General features: G+C 58.2%; 1 protein-coding gene and 1 long non-coding RNA gene across 6 annotated transcripts in view; one reads left to right on the top strand and one right to left on the bottom strand.

The window, feature by feature from the left end:
* The first annotated feature begins 342 nt into the window (after positions 1 to 342).
* Positions 343 to 3654, top strand: LOC118696694 (uncharacterized). Its single transcript, XR_004981680.1, has 3 exons — positions 343 to 473; positions 2907 to 3165; positions 3297 to 3654. It is a non-coding gene; the product is annotated as an uncharacterized LOC118696694 (long non-coding RNA).
* Positions 3655 to 4664: 1010 nt separating this feature from the next.
* Positions 4665 to 9703, bottom strand: part of CDK12 (cyclin dependent kinase 12) — a 33052-nt gene continuing 28013 nt past the window's right edge. The window contains exons 14-16 of one of the 5 annotated variants that reach the window (XR_004981662.2): positions 7153 to 8039; positions 6265 to 6317; positions 4665 to 4718 (exon numbers count right to left, since the gene is read on the bottom strand). Coding sequence is in view for 2 of the 5 variants with exons in the window: in XM_036398855.2 (XP_036254748.1) it covers positions 7360 to 8039 (680 nt within the window). In the remaining 3 variants the exon portion in view is untranslated. Of the gene's footprint in view, positions 4719 to 5875; positions 6101 to 6255; positions 8040 to 9392; positions 9565 to 9703 lie in introns of those variants that run through there. The other 4 variants (XR_004981661.2, XR_008508855.1, XM_036398855.2 and 1 more) reach the window with 4 other exon arrangements.

Raw genomic sequence — 9703 nt, 5'->3', positions numbered from 1 at the left:
GCCGTGCTGCAGGCCTGGGGCTCCGCTGGCACGGCACGGCACGGCACGGTGGCATGACACGATACGGTGTGATATGGCACGGTGCAGCCTGGCATCACCCGTGTGGCACCGCCCGACGTGCCAGCCCCGGCGCTGCCCCCCGGCCGTGCCCATCCCGGGGGGCTCCGCAGCCTCCCCCCGCCCGGGAGGCAGAGAGTTAACGCGGGACCCGCCGCGCTATAAATTTTGCATCGTGCGGGGCTGGGGGGAGCTGGGCGGGAGCCAGGGGCGTCTCTAGGTAACAATAAACACCCGGGCAGGAGCAGCTGGTGCCCCGACCGCCTCTGCATCACAATGCCGGAATCACGCTAATCAACCGCCCGCACCGCGCCCGCACCGCGCCCGCACCGCCCGGGCACTGCCGGGGCACCACCGGGGCACCACCGACAGGCTCCGGCCGGGGAGGGGCCGGGCACGGGCAGGGGATGGCCGTGGTGAGGGCCTGGGTCCGGCCATGGGGAGGGTTTGGCTGGGGAGGATGTGGGCGTGGGGAGGGTTTGGCCATGGTGAGGGTCCAGGTATGGCAAGGGGCTGGGCAGAGCAAGGGGCTGGGCAGGATGAGGGGCTGGGCAGGGTGAGGATCTGGCCAGGGTGAGGGTTTGGTCATGGTGAGGGTCTGGGCAGGGTGAGGATCTGGCCAGGATGACGGGCTGGGCAGAGCAAGGATCTGGGCAGGGTGAGGGTCTGGCTGTGGTGATGGTCCAGCCATGCTGAGGGCTCTGGCATGGCAAAGATCTGGCCATGGTGAGGGTCTGGCCACAGTGAGGGTCTGGCCATGGCAAGGGCCACTCCAGGGCTCACATGCCACCAGCAGTCACCAGGCAGAAGGGCTGGTGGCACAGGCCCCTCCTGCTCCTGGCAGAGCATCCAGACAAGATGGGTCTGACCCTTCCAGCCATGGCCGCTGTCACCAGTGTCACAGGGCACAGGGCCGGGCTCTGGTGACACCACCAAGGCCACCATGTGCCACCATCACCCTGGCACCACGGTGGCACTGTGGCTGGTTGCCCCAGCACTGGGGAGCCAGCCCAGGGTCACAGCACAGCCAGCCCAGGACCCCCAGCATCTTCCTCTCCCCAGCATCTTCCTCTCCCCCTGATGTCCCTGGCGGCTCCAAGGGCCTGGAGTTTGGCCACCACCCTTTCCCCCTCCTCTGTGCCAAGAGCTGGGGTCTGTGGGGGCTATGTCCCCCCTGTGATGTGCCCCCCGTTTCTCTGGGCAGGCTGGGGGTGCACGAGGCTCTGGGGACCATGGTGGCAGCAGTGGTGGCCAAGGAGGGGTTGTGGTGGCCCTGGTGGCTCAGGGGTGTGGTGGCAGTGGTGGCCAAGGAGGGGTTGTGGTGGCAGTGGTGGCTCAGGGGTGTGGTGGCAGTGGTGGCCGCCCTCCCCGCTGGCTGCCGTCTGCATTCCAGCGCAGGAGGCAGCTGTGCCACCCCCCAGTGTCGCTAAATATTAATGCTGCCCTACATTGTGCCTCGGCACCTGCCACGGGCGAGCCCCGCCGCCCCTCCGGGGCTGGGGCAGCTGCCCCGGCACCACCGCCCGGCCGGGCCCCCCCCGGGCTGTGCCAGAAGGTGGGGGGGACACGCCAGACCCAGCTGTGTCCCCTCCCCAGAGCCAGGAGGGAGGGACAAAACAACGATGGTGGCACACCGAGAGCACTCGCGGCGGGGAGGGCACAGAGGGGTTGGGAGCCCCCCAGGTGCCTCCTGTGACCCAGGGATGGTCCCAAGAGCAGATCTGGGGGCAGGATTTGCTGGCAAAAGGGAAAAACTTCCTCGCCGAGAGCTGCTGAGGACGTGCCGCTCGTCACACGAGTGCCAGGCGGCAGCGGGGGTGGCCCTGGTGCCCGCCTTGAGCCCCAGCCAAAAGTCCAGAGCCGAAAAGTAGGGGGTGATTGATGGCAGCGTTTGGCTCGTAAGGGCACCCGGCGGCCCAATCCTCCCGCGGCCCCAATTCCTCCCCTGCCCCTATTCAGAGATCATGTTGTCTCATGTTGGTCCCAGAGGCGCCATTAATTAAAAATACATCCAATTAAATGGCAGGTGAAAGCGTGCAGGCGCGGCCCCCCCGCGCCTTGGCTCAGCTGCGCCGGTGGCAGCGGGGAGGGCGATGTGCCCGCCCGGAGCGCGGTGCCAGCTCCTGCCAGGGCCCTGTCCCCATCCCGGTGCCCGCTGGGGTGGAGTCACCCCGCCTGTCCCCCCTCCCACAGGCCGCGTGTGGCAGGTGGCATCTGGTGGCAGGAATGTCCCCAAAACCGAGGCGTGCTCAGCCCTGGCTGGGCAGAGTGGCACAGGAGCGTGGGCACTGCGGGCACCGGGACGCGGGGTGGGTGATGCCCTGGGAGGTGGCACCGGGGGGCACCCGGGGCTGGGGACCCCCCGGGCCGCGGTGGCTCCGCGTTCTCGCTAATTGGAGCCGCTAATGGCGGGCGCTTCCCGCTCCGGGTGCTGGCAGGAGGCACCAGCTGTGCCACCGCCCGCGCCGCCGCTTTAATCAAGCTGCCGGTGCGAGGGGACAGGGCCAGGTGGCCCCATGGCACAGGGACTGTGTCACCTCCCCCCCATGCCCAAGGAATCCACGCTCCATCCGTGCCCACCAAACCCCATCCGTGCCTGTGCTGCCATCCAAAATCCACCCGTGCCCTCAAAATGTGGCATCTTGATGGCAAGGGATGGGAAATGCAGGGCGCCATGGGATGAGGATGTCCCCATCCTTCCCCCCAAAACTGAACCCCAACACCTCGTCCATCCCCCACCCGCGGCCTCCAGCACCTCCAAGGGTTTTTTTTGGTTTTTCTTTTTTTTTTTTTTTTGGGTGGTTTTATCCTTCTCAGTCCTTTTCTTCTTTCCCCTTTCCAAATGCCAGCGAAAGGTGTGAACGGGTTTTTGGAAGGAAACGTCTAAATTGGATGAAAAACCTTTAATGCCGACAGCCGGAGCAGCTGGAAGGACAAATATAGCCGGAGAGGAGGAGGAGGAGGAGGACGGGGACGCGGTGGGAGGTGGTGGCCGTGCCGAGAGCGACACCTGGTGACAGTCACCCCCCGCCCCCGGACACGTGTGAACACGCGTGTGCCACCGCAGGTGTGCGCGCACCTTGGCACACGCGCGTACCCGCCCGGAAGGTGCGAGGCCTGTTCCAGGTGGAAATTCCGACAGGATCCCGTGGGATGAGGGTGGCCCGCGGGGATCTGCTCCATGGGATGGCCCCGTCTTCCTCCTCCTCCTCACATTCCATCTTCATCCCCGCTCCAAGGATCCTCCGGAATGCGATGGACGGTGCCACCATCACAACCGCAGAGCCGTGAGGGGCATTGCGAGGATGAGGAGGAAGGAGAGAGGTGCCAGATCCCACATTTCGAGCCGATGGAGCCGGGAAGGGTGGGATGGAGCAGCCAGGAATGTTGGGATGGAGCAGACATGGGAATAATCCAACCGGGAAGAGCCGAACGCCGGAGAGATTTACAGCGGGCAGCCCCCCGGCCATTTGGCACGGCAGCTGCTGCCGAGGAAGTTCAATGCCAAAATAAATTAAACGGGATAAAACGGCCTGGTCACCTTTGGATCGGGATGCCGCAGGAGCCGGGGCCACGTGGGGCTTTGTCTGCCGGCAGCGGGGAGGGAAAGTGGGATTGGGATGGGATGGGATTGGGATGGGAGGAAGCTCGGGATGGCATCGCGTCCCTTCTGAGCCCCCGGAGGCCGGAGGAGCCGCGGGCAGGGAGCAGGAGGGCTGGGTTAGGGATCCAGCCGAGTGCACGGGGCCCAGCTGCCCCCTCCATAAATCGGGGGAGCCTCTGGGTGGGCATTGGGGGCTCGCTCCTGCCGTGCCAGGCACCGGGAAGCGCCCGGCGCCGCCGCCACCCCCCCGCCATCTGCACAGGGATTTTATTTTAAGATGTGTCAGCGCAGGGATCGGAACCAGGCGAAAGGAGAGCGAGAAAGCCGGGGCTGGAACGGGAGAGGGCGGCCGGGCTCGGCGGGGATGGAGGCACGGACACGGAGCCACGGCCCCTCCAGCTCCCCTCAGCTCGGAGCGGCTGTCCCAGCCTCAAGTGAGCAGGAAGGAGGCGATTCCGGGAGCAGCTCCCATCCCAAATTCCTGCCCGATGCACAAAGGCTGGGACAAACCGTCCTGAGTCCTCCAGGAGCCACGGTGGGGGTGGGAGCAGCACAGGAAAAGGGCACGGAGGGGTTGATGTGGAGGAAGGGTGACACGGGCACAGCTCCCTGCTCCTGCCCTCATGGCACAATCCAGCCCCTGGGGTCCTTCCCAGCACCCAGAGGCTGCCAGGAGCTGGGAGAGGGTTTGGGGCCAAATCTCAGCCTCAATCCTTCCCTCTCCCAGCCTCCCATCAGCTCTGAGTTTCCTGTTCTCACCTTAACCAAACCATCCCCTGCTCCAGCTCGGGCATCTCCCACCAACCTTTGAGCAGGGGGAAACCTAGGGCTAATGATGGCTCAGAATTTAATTAGAGAGTGGAATTTGGGGGCTTGCAGAGGCTGGCAATGCCAAATCCCACCCCTCTCACCAGGAGGGAATAAAAGGCTTTCCAAGGAAAACACAAGTTACCGTGTGATTCCAAAGGCTACGGGGAAGCAACGGAGCAAAAGGCAACCAAGATACAGTAACAGGAAATATTTAATTTTCCAATCTCCGCTTCTCCATTTTTATAAACTGAAAAGAAAAAAAATTTTAATATATTACAAAATATCTGTACAGAGACAAAGGTACAACCGAAAAAAGGCGCGCTCGGTCTCCAAAGGAAACTCGGGAGAGGTACAGCAAGAGTCTGACCAGAGGCTTCTCTGCTGGGAACTGCTACAGTGGGAGAATTTGGGATTGAACCCAGAGCCAGGATTGGGGGGAAGGAGGGGGGAGCTGCCCTCGCTCCCTCGTCTGTAACTGCACCAGTTTAAATCCTCCCAAACGCACAAATCCCACCCAACGCCGTGAATCCTTTTGTCTTCCTTGTGCAGAGCATCGGGAAAAAGGTAAAATTAAACGAAAATAAAATAAAAGGGTGGGGGGAAATAAATGAAAAAGAGGTGATGGAAGCCAGGAGTGGCCCCACAGCCTGCCAGGACCTGGCCAGGCTGGTTCCCCCCAGACCCCCTGGCCCTGGCAGGGATGGAAAGGCCAGGACCAGTTAGGAAAAGCCACTGGGAGCGGAATAAGGAGGGGGCTCAGAGAAAGGAATGATGGAATCACCTTCCACAGGAGCCCCGAGGGGCCCTGGGGACAGCTGGCAGCTGCCACGGAGCAGGGAACAGATGCCTGGAATGTCCATCCCTGGCTGGGGCTGGGGCAGGGGACAGGAGCCCTCGCTGGCCCCCAGCCCTGCTCAGGAGATGGAGCTGGGAAAGGCCACCCTAAACTGGGACTGATGAGCCCCAAACTGGGACCAACCACCCCAAACTGGGGCCCCAAAGCCAGGATGAGACCGGCATGGGGAGCAGGAGGTTGAGGAGGGCTCAGCTCGTTCCCGGCAGCTTTCCTGGGAATGTGCCAGTTTGGAGAGACAATAAATAGGCATCAGCTTCCTAAGAGGATTCAGCACAGGAACGAGACTTTTCCTTCCAAAGAGGATGGGATTGGGAAGAAAAAAAAAAAAAAGCAGCAGCAGCTCCATGGCAGCCTGGAGCTGGTGCCAGGAAAAGGGGAAATAGAGAAATTAAACCCCCCCCTCAAAGCCTCTCGGTGGGTTCAGTGCACTCTGTGTCTCACAGAACTTCTCTTTTTTTCTCTCTGCACATCAGGCATGAACTAAGTTTAAAAAAAAAATAAAAATCATCAAGCCAAAAAAAAAAAAAACCAAAAAAACCAAACCAAAAAAACCCAAACCCTACAAATTTCCAGTGGGAATTCTGCAAACAGCATTGCTCCTCAGTGCTGGGAGCCACCGGTCCCTGCATATCACCAGCAAATAAAAATAAAAAATATATCTATATATTGAATTTCTCTCCCTTCCTTCCTCCCACGGCAAAGCTGGGTAAGGCAGGATCTCCCCAGGTGGAGAAGCATCACCTATTCAGGTGCATTTATTTAAATTTATCTCTCTGTATAAAAAAGAAATTAAATCCTGTTAGTAGCAAGAAGGTCTCTCGGCCCACCCCAAAATTCCCCTCCCCTTTAACACTCCAGAACTGTCGGCTCTAAAATTAAATGTTTTCCATAGGAAAGGTCTACTTGGGAAAAAAAATAAAAGCTGATAAATAGGTACCTTTGTTTTATTCATCTCTTTTTAAGTCTCATTGAAATGAACAGCGCAAGGGTCTGTGGGAGGAGAAAATCCATCGTAAATACTTCCTTGACAACAACAAAAATAGAAATATGCTCATGGAAATGACACAGGAACACCTGGAAAACCTCAAAGGGCTGAGATGTGACCGACCTCGGCAGGATGGGCAGCACTGGCCCAGGATTCCGGGGACAAATCACTCCCATCTGCTGGCAAATCCCACCAGATGTTGGGATTTTTGTTTTGTCTTTTTTAATTCTTGAAGGGTTCTGAAAGTTACAAATGGCAGAAATCCCTGGTTTTCAGGGAGGTGTTCGCCTCGGCTCTTAAAAAAAAATTAAAACAAAAGACAAAAAAAAAAAAAAAAAGAAAAAGACAATTCCCACTGCCAAGTTACAGCAGGAGGGATCCAACACCCAGAGATCCTTCCCAAAAATCAATGTACTAAGGCTGCTGTCACAGGGGACAGGACTGGCCCTGGAGCAGAGGGAAAACTGGATGCTTTATAAAAAGAAAGCGACTCAGATAAATCAAACACAACCAGTGTCACATCCCAGGTCCCCATGCTGGGATAACCCATCCAGGTGCCTCTGCATCGATAAATTCCCCTTTTCGTTTGTTCTTTCATTTTTTTTTTTTTCCTTAAGAAAATGGGGAAAACAAACAAACAAAACAACAACAACAAAAATAAAACCGCTTTGGGAAGCAGCCTCCCCCCAGCCCTCCCTGACCCACTGGCAAACTCCAGTGCCCAGCTTGGGGAAACAGCATTTTTAAAATTCCTTCTTCCTTCCATTCCTACTTTTCCATCAATCCCTCCTCTCTCCTAGCTCAGTTTGCTGCAGGGTTGGGATTATTTTTGTCACTAACCAAGCAGGGGAGGCCAGTGGGGAACCCTCTGGCATCTCCTGAGCGAGGGAGGGATGCCCAGGGAGCTCTGCAGCAGCTGAAATGCGGACGAGACCTTGATCTGGCCAAAAAAACAAAAAAAAAAAAATTAAAAAAAATTAAAAAAAAAAAAAAAATCAAGTCCTGTGGCTAAAGGAGAGGAGAGGCAAGGGGGGGATCCCAGGAATCTCAGTAGGGAACCCCCCGGCCCCGGCCCCCCCGTGGAGGCACTCGGCCAGGCCCTCGGAACGTCTTCCCGTAGGAAGACGGCGCCTGGGTTGGGGCGCCCCAGCTGGGACCTGTTCCTGCCCCGCTGGAGCCGCCCGTTCCCGGCCCCAGCTCGCTGTAACTCTGCATTTTGGCCTCTGGATGTAGCAGCGCGTTGTTGTTGCTCCCCTCGGCTTTGCCGAACGAGTGGATGCCGCTGCCGGGGACTCTGGCGAAGCGCAGGTCCTGGTCCCCGGGGAACTGCAGCGAGCCCGTGCCCTGGTAGCTGCTGCTCTCCCCGAGGTGGCTCACGGAGCCCAAGAAGGTCCTGCTTTTCCCCAAGGGTTGGGCAGAAGAAGGTTCTAGCAGAGTCTGGCCCGGGTTATTGAGCTCCTCGGCACCGAATCCCCCCTCGGAGCTGTCGGTGCTGTAAGTCCTGCCGGGCTGCGAGCGGCCGTAGTCCGGGGCCGGCGGCTCCTGCGAGGCGAGGCCGAGCGGCTCCGGGTCGGGCTGGGAAAGGAGCTGGAGCAGCGCAGCCGTCACGGCCGGGTTCAACTCCTGGGCTGCTCCGGAGAGATCCCCTTCGGCCACGGGAGGAGGCGGCGGCGGTCCGGGGGGCTCGGGGGGTCTCTTCTCTGGTGGGACAATGCCAGGAGGACACGCTGTGGAAGGGTGACTTCTTTTAAACACCGTTTCAAACAGACACAAAGACATTTCTAAGCAAATCAAAACCGAGCCCTGCCGAGGCCGCCCGCTCTGGGATGCTCTGGGAAGAGGCGAAGGGAAGGAAGAGTTTGAACTGGCTGGCTGGGAGATCAACGTTCATTAACAATGTTCATTAACGCTTTCGCCCCGGCCCCCGCGCACCCAGCTCGCCGGCAACAGCTGTCCTAACACCTGGGCAGCCGTGCAGGGAATTCCCGCTGCCGGATCAAAGGCTAATTCCGAGCAGGAGGCAGATGTGGAGCCACACGCCAGCCCCGCGCTCCCCCCGGGCAGCGGCACCGCCCGGCTCCGGCTCCGGGGCCAGCGTGGCCGGGATGTGCAGCCTTGCACAAACACAAACCCGAGCCCAGCACCGAGTGCCAGCTCCCGAGTGCCCCCTCAGCACCCCCAGGGCAGCGGGGCACCCGTTCCTGCCCCTCCCACCCACCCACCCCAGCCCTGCTGCCAACAGAGCCCAAAACAAGCTCGCCCCCCGAATATTTGCATGAGCAGACTGTCCTGAGCACGAGAAAAGCCTTCTGCTTCCTCCCCCCTGCCCCTTCAGCCCTGATTTGCTCCCAAATCAGGGTTTGTTTCCTTCCTGGAGGAAGAAAGCTCCGTCACCCCCAGCCCCCCCTGCTCTGTCCCAGCCTGCGAGGCTGAGGAAGCACAAAGGGGCCGGGCTGGGAGCTGGGAGAGGCAGCAGAGCCCTCCCCTGGGGCAGTGCCACCACCACGGCCGCAGGTGACACCAGCACGGCCGCAGGTGACACCACGGAGCTGCTCCACTCCCAAAACCAGCCCTGCCTCCTTCTGGAGCAACACACCTGAGCTGCCTCCTCTCCCTCGCCCACGGGGGAAGGAATTACTGGCGATGGCAGAGCCCACGGACACCTTGTTGGAATCAGATCCTCAAATCATTGGCAAAACTGGTTATTAAAAAGGTCAAACTTTATTGTGAAAACCAGTAGTCTTCCAGGACCACCCCTCCACCCGTATCCGTCAGTCCACTTTGAAAACTAGATTGTATTGAAATCCAGAAAAATAAAACAACAACGGGGAAAAAAAAAAACAAAACAAAACAAAAAACAAACCCCAAAAACAATCTTCAGGTATAATTTGTAAAGCCAAGCTGATCTGGGGGACAGCAAATCATTCCAAAGAATTATCAACAGAGAACAACGGCATCGAATTCCATCTGCTCTACAGTAACCTAGTTATCTTCCAGGACTAGGGCAACAACAACAACAAAAAAAAAAAAGAAAAAAAAAAGAGGATAAAAAAAAAAAGGCAAAAAAAAAAAAAAAAAAAAAAAAAGCACGATCACAACTGGCTCGTGGTGGGCGGGTGTTGAAGGCACGAGAACACAGCACGTTCAGCTACATTGCAGGAGGTGGGATCGGGCCAAAACAGGCTCCCCGGAGAGTCTGAGACAAACTCAGGAGGCGCTTCTACAATTTGGTGAGGTCGTCACAGGCTGTTGCTAATAAATTCAAAAAATCAACAGAAACAAAAAAAAAAAAAAAAAAAAGACATGGAGACATTTACACTCACCTTTGGAAAGGAAATCCGAGAGCTCACTCACTGACACAAGCAGGGGGTTTTAAACTCGTTTGGTTCAG

This window comes from Molothrus ater, chromosome 27 (genome assembly GCF_012460135.2).
Source record: "Molothrus ater isolate BHLD 08-10-18 breed brown headed cowbird chromosome 27, BPBGC_Mater_1.1, whole genome shotgun sequence".
NCBI lineage: Eukaryota > Metazoa > Chordata > Aves > Passeriformes > Icteridae > Molothrus > Molothrus ater.
Note: the sequence above shows the minus strand (reverse complement) of the source record. Positions and strands in the feature narration are given on the sequence as shown.